At 41.1% G+C, this 23150-nt stretch overlaps 2 protein-coding genes across 5 annotated transcripts in view; one reads left to right on the forward strand and one right to left on the reverse strand.

Annotated features, from left to right (window-relative positions):
• Positions 1 to 2631: 2631 nt before the first annotated feature.
• Positions 2632 to 15841, reverse strand: ccdc171 (coiled-coil domain containing 171). 3 transcript variants are annotated; one of them, XM_072697455.1, is made up of 24 exons: positions 15768 to 15841; positions 14387 to 14543; positions 14145 to 14271; positions 13128 to 13302; positions 12402 to 12592; positions 11756 to 11902; positions 11567 to 11659; positions 11230 to 11390; positions 10321 to 10501; positions 9932 to 10043; positions 9753 to 9826; positions 9241 to 9330; positions 8850 to 9050; positions 8603 to 8770; positions 8348 to 8503; positions 7328 to 7931; positions 6750 to 6940; positions 5648 to 5800; positions 5289 to 5474; positions 4402 to 4547; positions 4119 to 4173; positions 3597 to 3728; positions 3309 to 3461; positions 2632 to 2935 (listed from the first exon to the last, which is right to left on the reverse strand). In XM_072697455.1, the coding sequence occupies exons 2-24, from the start codon at positions 14521 to 14523 to the stop codon at positions 2732 to 2734; spliced, it is 3837 nt and encodes a 1278-aa protein (XP_072553556.1). In that variant the 5' UTR covers positions 14524 to 14543; positions 15768 to 15841; the 3' UTR covers positions 2632 to 2731. The 3 variants fall into 3 exon arrangements, with proteins under 3 accessions (XP_072553556.1, XP_072553557.1, XP_072553558.1); XM_072697456.1 differs by lacking the exon at positions 15768 to 15841 and adding an exon at positions 14818 to 15022; XM_072697457.1 differs by lacking the exon at positions 15768 to 15841 and having other exon boundaries at positions 14387 to 14811.
• Positions 15842 to 16693: 852 nt separating this feature from the next.
• The window catches only part of LOC140577234 (ribonuclease inhibitor-like), a 237155-nt gene continuing 230698 nt past the window's right edge, over positions 16694 to 23150 (forward strand). For both annotated transcript variants that reach the window (XM_072697104.1, XM_072697103.1), the window contains exons 1-2: positions 16694 to 16881; positions 21855 to 21905. In XM_072697104.1, the coding sequence (XP_072553205.1) occupies positions 21857 to 21905 (49 nt within the window). In that variant the 5' untranslated portion in view covers positions 16694 to 16881; positions 21855 to 21856. The remainder of the gene's footprint in view (positions 16882 to 21854; positions 21906 to 23150) is intronic.

The raw sequence follows: 23150 nt of genomic DNA on the forward strand, positions 1-23150 counted from the left end.
TTCACTGCATTCAGGGGTCTTCCTTTTTTAAGTATGCAGTTATTTAGGGGGCCAAGTGACACAAGAGGCCAGAGGTGATTTTTGTAGTTATACTGGTAGATGGCACAATAGTGGAGGAAGAAATTATGTAATTATTTGATCATTTAATTAACATTCAATTACATTTAAAACGAATGAAGTACTTTTCTTTTTTACAGTAATGTAATTGTGGGCCAACTAGGCCCTTAAATGTTCAGGCAGGGCCGTGCTAGTTTCCGTTACCATCACCACAGTTTCCTGTGAGCTCAGCGCTGGTTGAGAGTTTGTTAGGACTTCAGCTTCAGCTCAGCTCAGGAAACACCTCGCTCTGTCCCTGTTAAACAAGTGTTATTTATCTTTTACTCCACGGTGCCAGTCTCGGCTCCCGCACACTAATGCTGTGCCAGTGTTCTCCATATGCCACCCACTGTGAGGAGGAGCGTGCCAGCTCCCACATGGTGGCACTTACCGCCGTTACAGCGGCTCTCACTAATAGGCTAACTGCACCACGGGGCAACTCGCTGCCACGCGTATGTTCACTGCCAGCTGCACTGAATGAGCAGTGACACCAACACAACCACCACACGATCCCTTCCATACACTTCTATTCCTGCCAGCCGAGCTAATGAAGCAGATACACATATAACACCACCAGCAACGCTATGCTAGCCATGCTAATCACTCACCCACTCAACACCAAGGTTAACTTTATCAGAGCATCCAGAGTCCTTCAAGTATAAAATAATGGCTGTCGTTATAAGCCTATATCACACTATGTGTCTTATATACTGTGCTGTTTTACCTAAACCCAGACTGCTGTTTTCTCAAGACGCAACGTATTACTTGTTTGGAATTTGGAATATCTGAACCTCAGTTTTGGGCCGATACCGAGAGCCATTTCAATAAGGCACTCTGTTAAGACACTATAATGGTACATCATTTAGGGGTTCATGGCTACCATGAACAGGGATTAAGCCTAGTCGTGAACTACACAGAACTACACACTTCCATTAGAAGGAAAATATAGACTGCAACTTAGCTTAAGTCCGTTTTAAGAGCAGTGTCTTATGCCTGTCTAGATCAGTATGGCTCCCCTGCCAGGCTAGACCATTCAGCACCTTTTTTGCTTAATAACATGCTGCGTTTTGTCAAATTCTAGGTAGCTACATTAGCAGAATATCAAATATTAGCTACCGGGGACAGTTTAACCAGATCAGACAGCTGGTGGAGGTTCAATCCAACTGCTGTGAAGCTCCAGTGTTCATTTAACACAAGTGGGACCTTCTGGTTGAAGACTAGCTGGTGGTAAAAGTTAGCTAATCAGTTTATGTTATGTAGTTATATAGTAGTTATTGATGTAAGGGTGGAACCACCATAGCAAAAGTCAAAATTAAACTTTTTAGGATCCATAAAGGTGTTCAATGTTCTACAAGTAAGAAAAATACCCAAGTGTTGCAGTGTAATTCATCACCAGTATCGTATATTATGATGCTGCTAATATGCTAAAAACAGTCGGCTAGTCAGTGTGCTGGATTGGTGCACCAGTAGTTTTCACATCAGACTTCTTCTCTATTCTAAATCCAGGAGGAGCGCTCTGAATAGAAGAACGTAGTGACCATTAAGGCTATGGGATTAACAGTAATCTGTGGCCTTTCTGTGACAGTTCCCATTCACACAGTTACGAGCTCTGCCTGGTTTGAATAGCTCTGTCAGGAACACTGCTTAATGATGCTTAATCTGAGAGTCATTTAATCCTGTTCTGGCGCTCAGAGGATTGTGTCACCCCTCTAAGGGCTGTGATATACAACTGAAATACACTCCTTATATTCCTGCCATGCCCCAATCATATTAAACCTGACTGCAGATTAGAAGCTGCAGCTCTCCTTTCAGGAGGACTTTACATTACGAGTTTACCATATTCTTAATCTGTGCATAGTTTTACAGCATCGCATCCTCACACAAACACAAACGCTGACTGGGAATGAGAGTGCTCAGAGTCAGAGTCAGGTCAGTCAAATCAGAGCCAAAAGACACAAAACTCTCACTACATACATTAGGAGGAAATGAGAGGACAGTTAAAGTGTCCTGATTACTGACTGAGGACACAGAGACTGATGGAGATGACACTAATCATCTGAGAGGGAGATGTGTGGTGACATGTAGAGTGAGAAATGTAGTCAGTAAGCATGATGGTTTAAGATGGAATTGAAATGTATAACTCTTAAGACTTTCTCTGTATTCTACTTTTGCTTAAAAACATCAAATTCACCATGAAACATCAATATTAAAAGAGGATTTTCACCAATTTTACAAAATTTCTGCAAGTAAACAGGCATTTTAAGAGTTTAATACCTCTAAAAGTTCCCTCACAAAAACATAATGGTGATGAAGACACTGCCTGATGCCTGAGACACTGTTCTACCAGAGTTCGTCTCTAAAACATATGTTAAACCCATTCGCTGTGGAGGGATGCATTTTTGAGTCCCCAAGGAAAATGCCTATTTCAGATGTAATATATATTATATTGTATTATATTACATTATATTGTATATATAAATAAAATACAATTCAGAATGTCTCTCATGGTTTAGTACTGTTTATTTCCAATACTCACCACAGGACCTTTTAACAACAGTGGTTAAAATTAAAAATAGGTAGAAAATACATCACAAAAACATTATAAATATTCTGAATGTTACGTAGTGTTCTGTGTTTATGATTTTAAGGCACCTCTTAGACTTTTAGAGTTTTTGGAGCCTTTTTTCACAGCTTTGCTTTTCTTCAGTGGAAGCAATTCATTAGGACGCATCCTTCCAGGGACCTCCTTTAGTGCGACACCAACATCTGAGAGAGGGAGTGTCCCAGTATCCACTTCTGCTTCAAACAGCGGAACAGCATGGTCATCAGATCCAATCACCTGACAAACAGAATCAGCAAAAAAATGAAACAAAAAAAATCATTTTAATACCTGATAACTGTGTCAGGTAAAATTATAAGCAACTATCTGTATTTGCATGGGCGTCTGTTTTGTGTTGAAGAGCACTAACCTCTGTAATATAATGATGAACACCGGGCAGCACAAAACACAAAGCAAAAGGAGTCATAAGGAATATTAGGCCGGTCATATATTTATATATATTTTTCAAAGGTGGTTCAGCTGAACTAATGATCAGGTTTAGGCTGAACACAGCACTGTATGAAAGTATGAGTAATGTAACCCTTCAGACAGAGGGCAGATGATTTGATCAGTGCAGTAAAGAGCCGTGCAGTAGTGTGAAGTGTGAACTTACAGGAACGTAGACCTGGTTCTCTCTCAGGCAGGCGTCCTGTAGCTCAGCCTTCAGCGCAGTGATGTGGCTCTGATAAGAAGAAATCTCTCTCTCCAGAGATGCCATCTTGGAGCACGCCATCTGATACACTTCCATAAAACTCCCTACAAGAGCCTGCAAGCATGCACAAACCAGATTTTAGGACACACACACACACACACGTAGACAGAACATGAGCACAAACCTTGTTACCTAATAAAACAGGTGTTCTGTATCTGTGCATTGAATGAAAACCTGAATTTAACTCACCTGACAGGCAGCAATCTCAAGCCCTCCCATGTTCAGCTCTGGTCCTGACACCTCCAGGAGCATGCTGGGTAAGTGTAGGGTAAAGTCCTCTCGAGAGGTTGAGGAGCAAGAGAGAATGATGCGATCTTTCAGCTGGGAACATACATATTATAATGATATAAGGACTGTACAATATACAGTTTCAGCATCGTCATCACAATGTGGTAATGTGCAATAGTCACATCGCAGGATGTGCAATGGTGTGTAAGATAAACTGAACAAAATAATCTCTTTTGCTGTTTGAAAAGGAAAATTAGCACTGTTCTCTAACGGTGTCAGAATATGTTTGTCCAATTTATTTTACTCTAATCAAAATCATGTTGGATCACTCTTTCTGGTAGTAAAAAAAAGAAAAAAGATTTATACTGCAATATTTATTGCAGAAAAAAATATTGTGCAGCCCTACATGAAGTAAAATTAATAAAATGAAATTAAAATAAAGATAAAATAAAATAAAAGTATTCGCAAATGTTAGGTCCTCACCTCTTTCAGACTGCTCTTCACAGACTTCATGTAGCTGGATAAAGAGTCTTTACTTCTAATAAACAGATTTACATAAACAACAGAAAGAGAAACTTTCAGTGCACTGAAGTGTATATACGAAATAACGTGTTTTATAGTTACTTTTCTAACATATGTTATGACACAATAAAGAACAACGGCCAGATTCACATAATGGATAAAAGTATAAAACAGCAAAAATGGAGATACAAGTTTTTGCATGACAGCGAAAGTATATGTGTGTGTGTGTGCGTGTGTGTTTTACTTTGCCGCTGTGCGTAGTGCATTCTCTGCACTGGTGATGCTCTGCTGTAGCTGCTGCTTCTCAAGCTGTGATTGGCTCAGTCGCTTCCCCAACAACCTCAGAGACTGTTCCTTTCTCTTCAGCTCCGCCTTCGCTTCTGACAGGCTCTGAGACAGACAGACAGACAGTTAGACAGACAGACGTCAGTGTAGATCACTGATAGTTATGGTGAATCGTGCCCATCTATTTCAGTTTTTGTCCCTTATCCAGTCTCTGTGGGTTGTGGTGAGACCTAAACTCTTGGGTTTTGTAGTTAATGTTACTTTTATCTTTTTTTATGTAGTAAAATATCCAAAAACGGGAAACAGGAAAACAAATGCTCACCCTTTATAGATCTTCCAGACTGCTGCTAAAAAGCTGTTATAAAATGATGGCTGCAGAGAAATCTCCCTACCATAGGCCTGCATGTAGATATGGTCAACTAGTCCCGCCAAACAGAAATGACCTTTTTATTGCGTTTACAGAAAGAAAAAGGCAAAAACATCTGGAGGAAACTGGACTTTATATTTTTCTGTGCAGCTGACAAACTGTACAATATCTATTAGGAGTACTTGCATACATATTAGTTAAGCACTGTGTGTGTTTATGTGTATATAATATGTTTCTAGAACGTATACTCTGCAGGTGCTTGCAGATGAACTGCGTCCTGACCCTGAACTCTGTTTTTACTGTCTGAGTTCCTAAAAAAAACAAACAGATAAATTCAGATGATGAGTCGATCTGTTTGGAAATTCAATTTTAGAAGTAGTAACTCTGAGCTATCTCTAAGCTAACTGATCACCACCCTGCTGTGTGTGTGTGTGTGTGTGTGTGTGTGTGTGTGTGTGTGTGTGTGTGTGTGTGTGTACCTGCACAGCCTGTGCCAGTGTGCGGTCTTTCTCCAGCTGGTCTCCAGTGTGCAGCTCCATGGTGAGGCCCAGTTCCTGCAGCTGTGTGGCCTGCTGGTGCAGGAGAGCTTGAGCCTGCTGTTCCCTCTGCAGGGCAGAGCTCAGCTCTGTGCACACACTCTGGAACCGATCCACAGGAACGCATGCCTAAAGTGCGCGCACACACACACACACACATGCTTATTTATGCACAGTATAAACACACAAACACTACTTTAGTAGCTTCATAAACATAATCCAGCTGATGACCTCTGCACAGTCAAAAGGAGTACACAAGTAGCACAGAGTACAGCATAGAGAAGGGAGTGAGAGGCACTCACGGTGTGTGTGTTGTCTTTGGGTTTATTGCGAGTGTGTGCTGCACTACGTTTAAGGTGGGACAGCTCTAGCCTTAGCTCTCTACGCTCCACCTCAGCGGAGTGCAGCCGCTGGGTGAACACAAGGAAATGCTGCTGCAGGGAGGAGACCATGCCCTAAAAAACACAGACACACACACAGAGTGATAACAGACACAGTAAGATAGATACAGATCCACACACATCCAGTACATAAAATACATATAAACACAATGTGTTTAAAACACGTCCTTAATGACAGGCTACAGTATATTAATGCATTCCTAAAATACTATATTCTCAATTCCACAGGCAATTCCATATTCTCAAAATTCAGGCCTTTAGGAAATTAAAATCTTGCAAACAACGTGTAACCAGCTACACTCCAGAAAGCCACAGGCTGCAACCACAACCACAGCCCCATATCACTGTATTAAGCATGTGCTACTAATGGTGGTGTACCGTTTAACACATTATTTTGCATGGCGTAGTTTTGAACACATCCGTAGTGTGGGTAGAGTGCATGAGAATGAGACTGTAGCCGTGTTAAATATTTTTGAGCTGACACAAATATAAGGATTCTGTTCTGAACGCCCATGTGAACGCACATTAGTGTCTGTCTGACAAGACTTAAGGGAAGAACCAGGGCTTTCTAAAACTCTGAATGGTACCACCTACTGGTCAAATTGGTGTAAATACACTGGGAAACCTAAACTTATCAGTATGTATATTTATTATTTCTTTATTATTTTTATTGTAATTATAGCTTATTTTCAAACCACCATTTTGATGTGAAACAACTAAAAAATCTGTTTTTGAGAGTTTATGTTAAATATTTTAAATCTTCAAATAAACCTTGCTTTGCATCGTCTTGCTTGGGAGATTACTTTTGCCAGGAATTACACTTAAACAAAAATCATATCAGTCTTAGTATCTTCATAATATTCTACATTTACAATACTAGTCAAAAACACTGACTCAAACAGGCCACATAATCATGGTTAGTGTAAAGGTTAGCATCAGTGTGCATTAGTGACTTGCTGTGTGTGCATTTATTGTATGCATGTGTGTGTGTGTTGTGTATTACCTGGCTGGTGTAGTGGTTTGGCGGAGTGCAGTGTTTTGTGTGGAGCTTTTGAAGTCCATGACCTAGTCGCCGTGCCAATGACCCAATGACTCCATGGCGCCTCCAGCAGGCAGCGTCAGTTTCAGATAGCAGCCTATCCAGCAGTTTACTGAAGCTGTTTTGCGCTGCATTCAGCAAGCCAGAGCTGTGTGCTAACACACACACACACACACACACACACACATATACACACAAAACATAATATAGTAATTGAGTTCGGCTCTAAAATGGTGGAGGGATACATGCTGCAAAAAGTAGTCCCTAAAGAAAACTGTATTAGTTGAGATTCTCCACTATGTTACCATCATCATCATCATCATCATTCCATATAAAACTTAGACTTGTGTAGCTGCACTGGTGGGATTGGATAGGAAATAAATTATATATCTGTGTTGTAGTCATGGCGACCGACACCTGGTTCCCTTCACCACCACTGTAAAGTTGTAAGTTTCTCTACAGTGAAGCACAGTTTTACCCCCCCCCCAGTAATCATACCGCAGAGTGAGAGTGTGTGTGTGTGTGTGTGTGTGGTAATTCACCTGCTTTGTCCAGCTCCTGCTGCACTCCCTGCATGCAGCTGTGCAGAAGCACAGCCAGCTCGGATGAGGTCAGCATCTTCATCACTTTGATGTTCCTCTCCTCTTCCTCTTCCTCACTCTCTCTCCGCTGTGATCCCTCCCTAAGCCGAAACTCTCTTACACACACACCGGGGGTCTCTCTAGAACCCACATTGACCGTGAAGAGCGTGTGTGAGTTCCGCCGGAGTGCCTGAAGACGTAGCGTGGCCAGCACAGCGATCACACAGCGCCGAAACACCCACACACCACGTCTCACCTTCGCCTGCGCTTTGACCCCGGGGTCACTGAGCGCGTGCAGAAGAGTGCCAACTTCTCTCTCCAGAGACTCGCCATTACACACTCGTTCCCACAGCAGCGCTTTCTGATGTGACAACACACACACGCGACTGTACAGCTCACACATGCACCCCGCAAGCAGAGCGCATGCCGCCAACAGGGATGCATCATCGCGACGACACATGCTCAAGAGGTCCTGCAGACGGGTCATTTCCTGTTTGAGGTCCGAATGAGCGTGCTCTGAGATGCGGACAATCTCCTCTCTCTGCTCCAGCTGCCTTTTTAAATCCTGCAGAGAGAGAAATTAATATCCAGCATGAAGCTCTAATAACATTAATATCCAGTATGAAGCTCTAATAACATCAATATCCAGTATGAAGCTCTAATAACATTAATATCCAGCATGAAGCTCTAATAACATTAATATCCAGCATGAAGCTCTAATAACATTAATATCCAGTATGAAGCTCTAATAACATTAATATCCAGCATGAAGCTCTAATAACATTAATATCCAGTATGAAGCTCTAATAACATTAATATCCAGTATGAAGCTCTAATAACATTAATATCCAGCATGAAGCTCTAATAACATTAATATCCAGCATGAAGCTCTAATAACATTAATATCCAGCATGAAGCTCTAATAACATTAATATCCAGTATGAAGCTCTAATACGTGTGTTTGTTTGTGCGTGTGTGTACCTGTACTCTAGTCTGCAGCTCATTGGTTTGTTGTGTGTGGTGTGTGTCCAGCTCTTTTCTCTGTCTCATCCAGCTCTCCTCCCTCTGCTTCAGCTGCTCACACACACTCGCAAGTGCTGCGGTTTTCCCCTCACACACACTCTCCAGACCAGAGATCTAACACAGACACATACAGACACACAGAGGGAGAGTTATGAAGTGAAATTCAGAAAGTCAAAGACACACAGACAAAAAATCCCCATAATGCCTTCTCACTCTCTGATTGGCTGAGCAGAGGTCAGAGGTCAGTGTATCCACATGCTCCTGCAGCACAACACTAAGCTCTGCCCAAGCAAAACGTCCCAGCATGCTCTGTGGCGGGGCCACCAACACACACCCCGCAATGAGCTGCTGATACAGAGAGTGCAGGAAAGCCAGCTTCTCCTGTAAACACACACACACACTTTAAAAACACTAACATTATGTATGTGTATGTACATGCGGTGTGTGTTCTGAATCATACTTGCTGGTCTCTCTCGTGCTCCTGTGTGAGGGTGTGTATCTGCTCTCTGGCGTGTGTGTGCCGCTCCCTCTCCTCCTCCCAGCGCTGTGTGACGCTGCACAGCTCCATCTGCACTTGTTCTGCAGCAGCTGCAGCTTCTGAGACACTCACACGAAGACGCTCCACCTCCCCACCCAAACACACACACCGCGTCTCACACTCCTATAGAAAAAAACAGTGATGCGTTGTAAAATTTCAAAAGCTGGGCTACCTGTAGAGGGTCAGTGTAGAGGGTCAGTGTAGAGGGTCTCTACAGAACACCTTCAAATTCATAAATTTGATAAAGGTGTAATCAGTGTATCAACTAGGTCCTAGTAAACATACCAGTCCCAGACCCCTAAAAAATACCCACCTGTATGTTCCTCCTATGTTCAGTGATGATCTTGTCCTTCTCTTTGTTTTCTTTGGTCAGGGTTTCCACTACTTTCAGCAAGTCCTTTAACTACAACACACACACACAATCATATGCACACACATACAGGAGTGGAGGGTCTAAGGTAAATGGATTATGTATGTTGATAATACTGGATGTGAGGGTGGTCCCGTATGTAAATTTAACTGCTTAAAATCATGGTTCTCAAAGTGGGATCTGTGACGAACAGCAAAGGGGGTCTGCAACTTAGTCAAAACAAACTTTTACATGAACCAAAAACACAGGCGGTTACCAGTGGTTGCTGTGATGTTGCTAAGTAGTCCCTATACTATCCTAAGTTGGTGCTATGGTATTGGGGTCTATGTTTTTTGAGCAACTGTATAACGCGTGTTATGCGGATGTACAGTACGCCAGTGTGGGAGTGTGTGATAGTGATAACAATACAGCTCAGCGTATAAGTGCTTAACGGAGTGTGTGTGTGTGTCCGGCACCTCTGTATGATAGTGGTGTAGTGTCCTTCTAAGAATATCCATGAGGGCAGACGGGCTTCGTTTATCTTCTTCCCCTATTACACACACAAACATAGAGTAACATGCTATTTTAATTCACATAAACAGTGCTTTAAATGGTCCTTTAAAGCACTAGTGAGCTAGTGCACACTCACACACACCTGTGTTGTTGATCTGCAGAGCCCCCAGGTGGTGGTAGTGATGTAGTAGCTGCTCCATCTCCTTTATAAGGCCTTCATGCGCCTCCTCCACACACACCAGCTTGTTTTGAACCTACAGAGTGAATGACACACCGGTACAGTATGAACATTAGAGATCCCACTGATAATAAAATTCAAGATCAAAAGATAAAGAGATGCTCTGGCCTGACTAGCACACCCCCTTTCTGCTGATGTATCAAAGGTGGGAGGGGCTTTAAAAACACCACAACTGCTAACTACACCCAAAAAGCTCCTCCCATCTCCAAGATACACCATGAAAAGGGGCTCTCCTAGTCTAGTTGGAGAACCCCTCAGTGAGCACCAGAACAAAGGAATGTGTGTGTGTGTACCAGATTGAGTGTGTGTGAGCTCTCAGTCTGCACTCTCTCCTGCTGCTGCAGTCTGAAGGACAGCTCTGCTGACTCCGCCTTTACTTGCCCCAACTGGCCAATAAGCTCAGCTACAGCAAGCTTCTCTTTATCCAGCTGACCAATCAGATCTGTCTTCGTGCTCAGGTATTCCTTCTCCAGCCTAGAAACAAAGTCATATTAATAAATGGTGTAATAAAAAAGTGTCTATGAAGATGGACTGTTGTGTGCAAAGGTGTCCGACAACATGTACTCAGTATGAACACAGACACTGGAGGGGACAGTGTTGTATGTGCTGAACCAGAACATACAGAAAACGAAAAAATTCCCTCCAAGGAATCAGGACCATCTTACTGGTTTCAGCACAGTTTAGAGATGTGCCTGTAAGGACCCACAATCTTCAATAATCTTAAATCAGTCTTTGCCTAATGTACAGCACCTCAGATTGGCACAGCAACACTCTGGAGCACATCAGGAATATTTCACAAATCATTTCCTCTCAAGTTAGCCTGTCCAATAGTAACAGAACTGAGAGACATGCCTACTGGACAATTCTCTACTTTTTCTTACAATTTTTTATTTTCCTGCTCCTGTGAGCCTTTCTCCAGTTAGCACAACAAAACAGTATAAAGCGCCCCAGTATTGAGCTGTGGAGCAGTGGAACTGTGTTCTCTGGAATGACGGTGGAGGAGCTCCATCCAATACTTTTGAGATGAGTTGGGGTGTAAACCATCCAACATACTGACCTTACTAATGCTTATGTTACTGAATGCAATCAAAAGCCAAAGCAATGCTCCTCCAAAATCTAGTAGAAAGCCTTTCCTGGACAGTATAGACCACAGTTACCTCCACAAAAGCAGGACGGTGTGTGTGTGTGTGTGTGAGTCTTACTGTTGGAATTTGTGTTGCATGTCCTTGGCTCTGTCTCTCTCATGTGTGTATGCTTTCTCCACGTCTCCAAACCGCTGTCTAAGCAGCTCCAGGTTGGACACAGCCTCAGCCTGACTGCTCTTCTCCACACACAGAGCAGCTTCCAGATCCCTGAGCCGCAGCTACACACACACACACACACACACACACACACACACACACACACACACACACACACACCCTTTTTTTAGCTTGTTTATATGGAATGTGGCAAAGCACACCAATAACATTTTTATGTTTCTAAGTGAGTCTCTCTCTCTCTTACCCACACACATACACACACACACACCCAAACTACCTGAATGATTTCAGAGTTAAACTTGGACTCCAGGTGAGAAGCTCTCTCTGACTCCACATTCTCCTCCAGAGTCTTGATTCTCTGCATGGTAGACTGGACACACACACACACACAACTGTTAGCTGTAGACTGTGAGAACGCCTGCAGAATTAACACACATCTCTTCTAAACACCATCTTTCTCGTTCACCTCCGCCTCCTTCCTCAGCCTCTTCTCTCTGGCTGCACTCTGCTTCAGCTCTGACTTCTTCACCTTCAGCTCCTCCGTGTCCTTCTCCCTGTCTCTCTGCACTCTGTCCAGCTTGACCTTCAGCTCCTGCAGAGTGTCATTCTGCTCCTGTGAGAAAGACAGCAGGTATTAATTGAGAAGCTTCAGGACTCACAGGACTGCACGGATGAATGGATGAACATCCAGAAGAGATCCAAAAGAGAATTTTCGAGCTACAGTAAACCCATTTAAGATTGAAGGTGGTCAAACATGAAAACATGGAAAGAAAACACTCTGTGGTCTCAACATGAAGCACGTGAGCCAAGCCCTGTGTAGAATAATCAGTATCAAGGAGTATTTCCAGATTGCTGCACACTCTGTAACCTTTGAGGCACTGTATCGTCCTGCGGTTCCAAATGACCACAGTTAAACTCAAAAATGAATGAAGAAAAACATTTCTGGAAATTGAGGAGCTGCAGACCCTTCAGGGTTGTTACACAGGTTTTTGGTACATAGGGTACCTACTGTGGTATAATATCTTTATTACACTCAAGGTTGTGCTGCATTGTGAGATTTTGGTGCTGGTGGGCTCATCTATTTTTCATGCACATGCGCACACACACAGTACCTGCAGCAGTGTCTCTAGTCGGCTCTTCTCTGTCTGTAGCAGATCATTTTCAGCATTGCTGCTGAGAAGCAGACGGTCTCTCTCATGCAGCTCCGCCTGGTGGCTCTGCTGGTCCTCTTCTCGAGCATGTCTAGTGATCTCCAGAGCTCTGTCCAAATCAGAAACCTTCTGACTCAGCTCTGCACTGAGGGCTATACACACACAAAAACAAACACACACACAGAGCAATGCGTATGAACACCTCAGTAAATTACAAATGACTGATTTTTAAGCTTATCTCTATCTGACATATCTTTAATATATGCTCGATTACCAGAGACAGTAATTCTGATCTGTTTCCCTGTACTAAAAAAAAACAACAACTTGTTAGACCCATGAAAACACATTTATCACAGATGTCCAAAAGCATAGTTGCTTTGATGTCAACAGGTTTTCTGTTCTTTCTCTAAATACATGGAAATATATCTGTATTACTGTCCACCACACAGTCTGATTGGCTGAGAAATGTCCTAACCCTATAGTTATGTCTGACAACAGCACATTTATGCCATTTTGTTAATAGTATCCTATTAACTATACACCTTTTATAGTGTGTCCTAATGTTAGAAACATCACTGAAGCAAATTAAACTATTGCTTCATTACAAAATAAATTAAATATCACAACTACTCAATGAATTACTTACACTTATAACACACTCTCACACACACAACCATACTCTCACACCTTTTAGCTGCTGGTTGTGTTTGAGGAGTTCAGCCAATTTATCTTCAGAGGAGGTTTTCTGTGCAGCAGCATCTCTCCTTGCCAAGGCCACCTCGTACTCTAGCGTCTGTCTGTGGACCTCGCCTTTCTCCAGCAGGGCGCGTAAGCGAGTAAGCTGTGCCTCGTACCCTGACACCTGCATGGAGACCCAGAAGAACAACATTATCACTACAGAGTAACAGCACTTACTGCCACTTTATATGATAAAATATGAAGAAGCAGAACAGATTAAAAAAACAGAAGGCTGACATATATCTCTGTATGAACTACATATGCACTGATACCCAATAACGTATACTCATTCAGCAAAAACAATTTCAGTGCATTTAGACAAACGAGTGTTTATACCAAGATAGGATCGGTGGCAGTGTATTGTTAGTTAGCAACATTAGCCCAATATCCCCCGCTGTAAACTAAAGAAGCATGCGTTAGGTACCAAACATGTCTTGGCTGATCACTTGCATCTGGGGTCAATTATGTTACTTCAATTTTTTGCTAAACTGTTTCTTTAAATGATGTTAGATGAGATTATGCAACTCTGAGGCATTTGTAAAACTGGAATGTGCTTAGAAACCTCTCCATATTGCTGTGATTTCTAAATATATATTAAAGATTATTTCTTCAGGAACGGTAATGATGTCATGTAAATTTATGAATTAAAAAACAACAAACAAATGAATGTTTTTGACAACTGCCCAATCCCTCTTTACCTTGTAGAATTAAACAGACAGTTTTTGTAACAGTACATTTAACACATATGATATATGTAAATGAGCTCTGTTCTGACTGGCCATCCTGTATTGAGCTACATTCAAAAAGCAGTCCAAGATGAAAATAATCCTTTAAGATAAATGAGTGAGGCTAAACTGAGTAAATCAGTTTTTTGTTTTCAGCTCAGTGTCTAAAAGGGAGAAAAACAATACAGGCCATTCAATCAGGACTGAATGGGCAGAATAATAACCGAGACAAGCAGCAGACCTCCTGGTTGTACTTCGAGGTGAGTTCGAGTTTGTCCTTCTCCAGCTGGTTGATCTTCCATCTCAACTCCTCCTCTCTCTCACTGCCACGCCCATCTCTCTGGAGCTGACCGGCCACTTCTCTCAGCCTTCAGAAAAACAGGAGTTATATAACTGGTCCGAAAAAAACAGCAATCAGAAGACACTAAACCAAGCAAACATGCAGACAGCAAACAATACAACCAATATGACCATCACACTGACCTGCTGATTTCACCCACTGACCCTGGACCGGACTTGTTGGCAGGTGGAGGACGAGATGCGGGCAGAGCTGTTCTGGATTGTCTGCTGTTCCTGTGTTTGGTCCGATCATCCCGAGCAGCTGCTGGTCCGGTGGGCATGGTGTGAATGACCTATTCACCTGAAACACAGGAATGAAGCTAGTGACCTGTTACTGAAGTGATTGCTCTGATGAGGTCAAATATGATCAATAAAATGAGCTGCAGATCAGCACAGAAGCAGCCTGCCAACAAAGCCACAGGTCTCATGAGAATCATCTGAACCAACACACACACACACACACACACACACACACACACACACACACACACACACTTTGTGTTGCTAGAGAACGACGCATCAACACAGCAGGCTAACTGTTAGCTCCACAGTGAACAGTAGGAGGTTTATTATACCGTTAATATCCGGATTCAGCGCAGCACAGAACTAAATACACAGATCTCCCACAAATCAGACTCTAATCCATTAAGATCTGAGCTGTAACTGTATATTAAAAGACATCAGAGGATATAAAAGAGCTCGGACTGAAACAGCAGCTCGGTGACCGTTTGAATCTGACGCCGTCTGCACTTCCTAAACAACAGCGCGCGTCACGTCCGTTGCGTAACGGGTGACGTCATTCACAAACAAAAGTAAAGATTGCTTTAGAAAATAAAAATAAATATTTTTTAATAATTAGATCTCGGCAATAAAGCATTGTTAAATATTAATATTATGAAGGATATTATGATACTTTTTCTTATTTTTTGTCATTTGCATGTTTGACTGTGTCTTTGTGAATGTCTTCTGTCTTCGCTCATGAACATTATAAATATAAATAAAGCCCCAGCAGCCCTTCTGTGTGTGCAGGGAGGGGACTGGAGGCAAACCAAATAAATAAATAAAATATTTTTAAATTAACTGTATTCAGTCACTCCTCCTACATAACATATACCACATTTCTGACACCAGCTACTCCATAATGTGTTGGTAAGTCTCCCGTGTTTGTGTCAGTCCTCCTCTGAGAACAACACAGCCAGAGCATGTAGACCCTTTTTCTATATTCCAGAGAAAACGCCTGCAGTTTCAGACTCAGCCATGCAAGGGAGAACTGGAAACCGGTGCATTTTCAATACATGACCTCATTCATTAAAGTAAAATGCATTAAAAAAAACAATAATAGTTCTGTCACTGCCATAAAATATACATAAATTAATTAATACAATTTGAAATGATAAGATATGACTGCCATGTATACACAACATGTGACAAATATAACATTAATCAAGAGAAAAGTAGCATATTTAGATCATAAATAAATACATTCTGGTTAAATTATCTGACATTGAAAATGAAGATATTTGACCTTATTCTGTACGTGTAGACCTTCTGTTTTTAGACCTGCTCTGATACGAGACAGCAGTCCTATGATTATTGTAGTTTTGGTGGTGTTGAGGTTGAGATGATTTGTGGCAAACGTCCTGAGGCAGGCCTCTTCCTTCCTGTACATGCTCTCTGCATCCGTTTTTAGACCCACAAGGGTGCAAGGGTGGGGTCATCTGTGAACTCAAACAACTGCACTGAACGTCTGCTTGTTCCTGTAGGGGGTTTAACACATATTATTTTATAGAGAGTGTATTATAAGAGAGTGCTTATAATGCTTTGAAAATGCAATTGTAAGTTTGTTAAGTCAGTCAGTAAATAAATAAATAAATAAATAAATAAATAAAAGTGAGAGTATGTGTGTTCACTGCACGCGCAGGCAGAACTCAAATTCTCAATGACTCTCAAGGAATGATAATTGTGGAGTTTTTATTGGAGCTATAATAATTAAGGATATAAACATTCAAACATTGTGAAGACAGAAAACAGCTGGAGTTTATATACCAAATATACCAAAGATCCACAAGATGAAAGCAGAACAAACAGATAATAAAATTAAAATAAAAGAAGATTGTAACCATCACAGCAAATGAGAAACATAGAAAACACCAAACATTTATATTATAAAATCTCTTCTGAAGATATATTCTTTAATATAATTGTATAATCGTAGTTCGTTTTTTATTACAGTGTTGTGATTGGTTAAGCGCAGCATAAGTCTCGCCCACTCCGTGTAGAACAGTGTTGTGATTGGTTAAGCGCAGCATAAGTCTCGCCCACTCCGTGTAGAACAGTGTTGTGATTGGTTAAGCGCAGCCTATGTCCCGCCCACCCCGTATAGAACAGTGTTGTGATTGGTTAAACGCAGCATAAGCCCCGCCCCCTCGGCTCCGGGCTGTGGTAGTGAAAGTGAAAGTGAAGCTCGAGCAGTTCCTCCATCTTGTGACGGAGAGACACGCAGCGGCCTTTATTCTTTATTCGGATTAAACCTCTCCTAAATCTCCTGAGCTGCTGCAGCTCTGAGGGAGGTTCTCTCTCTGACTGGAGGAACTGATCTTCTGCTCTTCTGCTGAAGCACCCTCACTTTACAGCGCTCGGTGAGTAACCGGTGGAAACATGACAGTAGTGTTATAACTATTTATAAAGTAGTAATAACAGTAATGCTGAGCTTATAAAGGCCTGCTGTAGAGAAGAGGGTCATCAGGGCTGCTGGAGGTCAGTTAAAGGTCAGTTAAAGGTCAGTTAAAGTGGAGTTAGGGGGTTTTCTCTTCAGGCTGATGAGCTGCTGAGCTGGAGGAGATCTAATAACGGAAACTCCACCATTACCGGCTGATTATCGATCAGTTTATCTGTTAGTTATTGATCTCCATAAACTCAGACTGTGTGTCTTCAGAGGTGAGTAGAGTGAAGAAGTGGAGGCTTTTCTCCTGATAACGGGCAGGTATAGTAATATAGGGAAGTGGGCTGGCTGGGTGCGGTCGCGCAGGGTGTTTTTTCTCCACCCGTTTTCGGGCGGGTGTTCTGCAGCTCAGTGCTGGCTGCTGGGGAGTAAAGGGAGTAAAGGGAGTAAAGGCTCTGTGGTCCTGCTGAGCTTCTACACAGCTCTTATAGTGGGCTGCAGTCCTACAGAAATGTAACTGGTATCATTCTCTAAATGTTTCAGCTATTTTACCTAGTTTTAAACAGGGAACCCAGAGCCTCCCAGGTCTCCAGAGGAGGACTGATGATTTTTGGGGAAGTAAAATAATAGCTGTGTTGTTCATAATTATATAACAATGTCCATAATGTTACGTCTGTTTATATTCAGTAGAATCATCCATGTTTAGAAGTTTGCAGTCTTACTTCAGTGTTTAAGTAGGTAACAAACTGTTTCAGTCAATAACAAACAGAGTAAAGCAAATAGTGATATCTGAGCAGATACAAGTAAATGAAGTAAATGTGATTGGTCTAGAACTTCTAATAGCACTACTAATAGTTTAATAGATGTTAAGATTATATATATATATATATATATATGTATATATAGTTGCTGTCTTATGATAAACATGCATCTCCAGAATAGTGACGGGAGAAGGTGTAAAATAAGAGTTTATTCCAGGTCATTTAGAGCATTTTTATTGATCTATTCATCCAGAATAATTCACACAGAAAAAAATAAAATGTCATTGGACAGCAGCGATAAATGCAGCATCAAATATGATATATTAGCAAAGTGAACACTGCATGCACTGAGGTAATCTAACCACCAACACAGCTAGGAACTGACGTTCTGATTGGTTCTGAATCCTCACACATGCTTCAGTATGTTTCAGATAAAGATAAGACATACAATTACTGGCTCAATTATAAATAAATTTCAATATCAGACAAGTAATTAAAATGACATTTCCCCTGTATTTGCAAATCATGTATTGACCACTGTTATGTCCTGCATCCTTAAATGAATTCAGTCTGGTTCTGTTATGTTATTTGGACACCCCTTCACATCAGCTGCATCAGAGCGTCAGAGGTTTAAAACTGTGTGTAAGATAAATAATGTGCCTGATCCACCCATCCACCCTCACACACACACACACACACACACACACACTCACCCACCCTCACACACACACACACACACACACACACACACACACTCACACACACACGCACACACTCGCACACACTCGCACACACACACTCACACACACACTCACCCACCCTCACACACACTCACCCACCCTCTCTCACACACACACACACACACACACACTCACACACACACACACTCACACACACACTCACCCTCACACACACACACACGCACACACACACTCGCGCACACACACATACGCGCGCACACACACACACTCACGGGCACACACACACTCGCGCACACACACACACACTCTCGCGCGCACACACACACATAAAAACATTGTTCCAGTCTGCAGGTGTTTATTATACAGCTGCATCAAGTCTTCAGAGGTTTGAAACTGTGTGAGATAAATAATGTGCCTGCCCCACCCATCCACCCTCACACACACACACACACACACACACACACACAGTGTTCCAGGCTGAAGTGTTTATTACAGGCAGAGGTGTAGTTTTGTACAGATGTAGTTCAGCTGGAGGGTTAGTCTCACTCTGTAGAGCTCTGTGTTTCCCTCTCTCTCAGTGAACACCAGCATTACTGTTTCTCCTACATCAGAAACCTGTAGATTGTCTGTAGAGTTTGTGGCAGTTGGAGTGGACAGGCTGTGTGTAAAGGTCACATAAGATAAGTGTGTGTGTATTGAACATTTCATTTTTTAAAGCCACTGGGAACCTGGGAAATCAGAGTGTTGTTCCTAATGAAGTTAATCTGGCTCATCAGGCCCTAATTTAAATATACACAGTATGTCTCATGAATATTTTCCCAAAATGTAAAAATGTCTGCCGTCTCTTCGAGACTGAGAAACCTTGTGAGCTAAAACTAACTTAGCAAGCATCTTAGTGAGCTAGCTAGCAATCCGGCTCTCTGCGTGTTTGGTATGTCTGAGGTTCACTCAGTGTTAAACTACACTGAGTCCATCAACTAAACTACGTCTTCAACACAATCAGCATATAGGAAACATTTCACTGACGGCTTCAAGAAGTAGGATTGCCAACTTCCAACTTCAGATTAGTTTAAAACTACGTCAAATCACAATTGGACCCAAGAAATCTTTACCTTATATTTGGTGGTTATTGAAACTGACACTCATAGATTCCCTTACTTCTACACTACTGCCACTATTCTAAAAAAAAAAAAAGCTAAATCTAGTTGGCCTCACCTAGAAAGGGCCATACATTAAGGATCATATAAGTTCACATAAAAGACTACATCTACAGTACATATTAATTTAGAGAACATAATTAAGCTCCAGATGACAGGAGTACTCCAGATGACAGCTGTATTTCTAAACCCAGAGAAAGCAGTATGAGAGCAGACGAGACTGTTCTGACATCCCATAGCAATGTTCGCTCCACTGCCAGTTAAAGCTCAGACTGAGCAGCTGGAACCTGTTCTGCTCAGCCTCCTTAAAACATCCATCATCAACACTAGCCTCAGTGCATCTAACTTGTACACACACCTACACACACTGATAGAACTACTGATACAGTGCTAGTCAGGTGTACGTTAAACCCTTGCTCTGTCAAGGGTTAAATCGGACTGGTCCTTACCGTGTGGGCAGAGTATGAGTCTGTGCAGTTCTGCTAGAGAGAGACGAAATATAAATATTACTCATCGTACTGTTTTTTTGTGCATTATTGAGCCGAACTTTCTAAACTATTCATAAGGTTTTTGATAGATTTTGTCAGTGGTCTAAAATATGTTTCTGAAACCATTCTGACCTGACCTGACTGCTCCTCTAGGAAGGTATCTATGTATGGTCTGGTGACTCTGTTCCAGATATCAGAACCTCAGACATCTGTGGAGTCACAACCACAGGTCAAAGTAAAAACAGGAAAACAAAACAGTGTTTCTGTCTCAAGACTGTGTTGCTATGGTAGCGTAAAAATAATTGTTCACCAGTGATAGAGGGCTGTCAGTCACAGACGTTCACTAGAATATTAGGGCCATAGACTGTTGTCTGTGAGTGATTTTTGAGGAGTGTTTTATTAGATTTCTGCTTCTGTGTTTTCTATTAAACTTTACTGCATTCTTCACTGAACACCCAAATTTAGTTTTATACAAAAAATGTATATGTCAAAAACGTTATGTGTAGTACCGACCAAATTACGCCGGTACTGCTGAGTACTAATTCATCTTAAATCAAATTGGTGCCGAATTTCAATTTAAACAAAACACACTGGTCAGAGTATTGGAGAGCTAAAAGTGTAGTTAAAATTTTAAAAACTTAACGCAGATACTGCTCTCTGCAATATTTACAACATGAAATGTAGTGCTGGAACAACTTGAGCAAACACAAAATATATCTAATAACTGAAGAGTGTGTTATATTAGATCCCCTGCAACATCTGCTGCTAACATTAGCAGCATGCCTGTAACCATTGCTGAAGAAGCATGCATGTAAACCAGGGATTTACTGTCAAAGTTAGTATGGATTAATATGAATAGTATGGATTTCAGAGTGAACATTACCCAATTCTAGTTTGCAAAAGTTTATTGGATTATTTTTGTTTACTTTTTTTTTCTCAACTTATTACTCGTGCAACGAATGCTAACTCTGAATAGGTCAATCTAGATCAAACTAAGTGTTTTGTGTGTGTGTGTGTGTGTGGTGTGTGGCATTCTCTTTAAAGTTTTTTTTTTAATATGAATGTTAATAAGTTTTAATTAAGTTTTTTTAAATAGTATAAAAGCACATAATAGAAATAGCAAACAGCACAAAACTAGACTAAATATTTTAAAACATTTCAAGTTGAAATATTTATTGAACATAAAAGCAGGATCATACTGTTTTGTTGAACTAGGTTGTAATTATCCTAGCAAAAATTAGCAACCTTTCATTACTGTAATCTGTGGTCTGTAATTTTATTTACAGCAGGTTGTATTTTTTTTGCAGAGTTGTAGAAATGTTAGAGGAATGAAAGGTATAACTCTGGACACTATTTAAAATAGTTTTTGCTAATTGTGGAATATCTGTCAGGAGTGGCTAGGTCTGACAGAGAACACCCGCAGGGGTGACATAACCGTGACTGTGAACGTGAAAATCCTCCTAAAAGCCTGCGGCCCGTGGCACGAGACCATGAGAATAAACAAAATATAATCTAACCTCTGAACTCTGAACAGTAGCGATGCTGTGTTTACCATAAAAACTGTAAATTACAGGAGGAGGTAGAATAATATATAATTATCTTAATAAATATTTCTAACAGTGAGTATATTTAAAATGAATTTTAATCTAAAATGTTTGGAAGGATTTAAGTTACTTTCATTTAAAGTTCTAATAATAATAATAAGATCCAGATGAGTTATGATAAAGATATATATTGTGTGTGTGTGTGTGTGTGTGTGTGCGCGCGTCTGAGTAGATTAGAGTGCTGCGTGTGTGAAGATCTGTGCTGAGTGAGCTGATAACAGTGTGTTGGTCTCTTTCAGAAATGCAGTGTGTTTGGTTGATGGTTCTGCTCCTCCCTGCTGCTCTTTCACGTAAGATACAAATAATTTATGTTAAAGAGTTTCAGAAGATGAATTCAGTTTTAGTTAAATTAACAGTTTAAAATATTATTATTTAATTTATCTAAATTGTAAAATAAGTATATAAAACAGATTTATGACCACTTTAATGTTCACTTAAAACTGGAAGAAATATTATTTATTAAAAAATATATGTAGTTAATTTATCTTAAAAACAAAAGTTTATATTAGAAATAAAAAGTGAATGCTGCTGTTTGTAATGTAATCAGCAAGTGTTTAATCTGAGATTATCAATAGAATACAAAAAAAAGATAGATTATTAGATTATCTGTGGTTTGTGTGTAAGTAGATAATCTGTGGTGTGGGTTTAGATTTTGACATGTGGTGTGTGTGTGTGTGTGTGAGTTGATTATCTGTGGTGTGTGTGTGAGTAGATTATCTGTGTGTCTGTGAGTAGATTATCTGTGTGTGTGAGAGTAGATTATCTGTGTGTGTGTGAGTAGATTATCTGTGGTGTGTGTGTGAGTAGATTATGTGTGGTGTGTGTGTGAGTAGATTATCTGTGGTGTGTGTGTAGATTATCTGTGGTGTGCATGACTAGATTATCTGTGGTGTGTGTGTGTGAGTAGATTATCTCTGTGTGTGTGTGGGAGTAGGTTATCTGTGGTGTCTGTGAGTAGGTTATCTGTGGTGTGTGTGAGTAGATTATCTCTGTGTGTAAGAGTAGATTAGTAGATTATCTGTGTGTGTGTGAGTAAATTATCTGTGTGTGTGTGTGTGAGAGTAGATTATCTGTGTGTGTGTGAGAAGATTATCTGTGGTGTGTGTGAGTAGATTATCTGTGGTGTGTGTGTGAGTAGATTATCTGTGATGTGTGTGAGTAGATTACCTGTGGTGTGTGTGTGAGTAGATTATCTGTGTGTGTGAGTAGATTATCTGTGGTGTGTGTGTGTGAGTAGATTATCTGTAGTGTGTGAGAGTAGATTATCTGTGTGTGTGTGAGTAGATTATCTGTGGTGTGTGTGAGTAGATTATCTGTGGTGTGTGTGTACATTATCTGTGGTGTGTGTGAGTAGGTTATCTACGGTGTGTGTGTGAGTAGGTTATCTGTGGTGTGTGTGTGAGTAGATTATCTGTGGTGTGTGTGTGAGTAGATTATCTATGGTGTGTGTATGTGTGAGTAGGTTATCTGTGGTGTGTGTGTACATTATCTGTGGTGTGTGTGAGTAGGTTATCTACGGTGTGTGTGTGAGTAGG

Source organism: Salminus brasiliensis, chromosome 14 (genome assembly GCF_030463535.1).
Source record: "Salminus brasiliensis chromosome 14, fSalBra1.hap2, whole genome shotgun sequence".
NCBI classification, from domain to species: domain Eukaryota; kingdom Metazoa; phylum Chordata; class Actinopteri; order Characiformes; family Bryconidae; genus Salminus; species Salminus brasiliensis.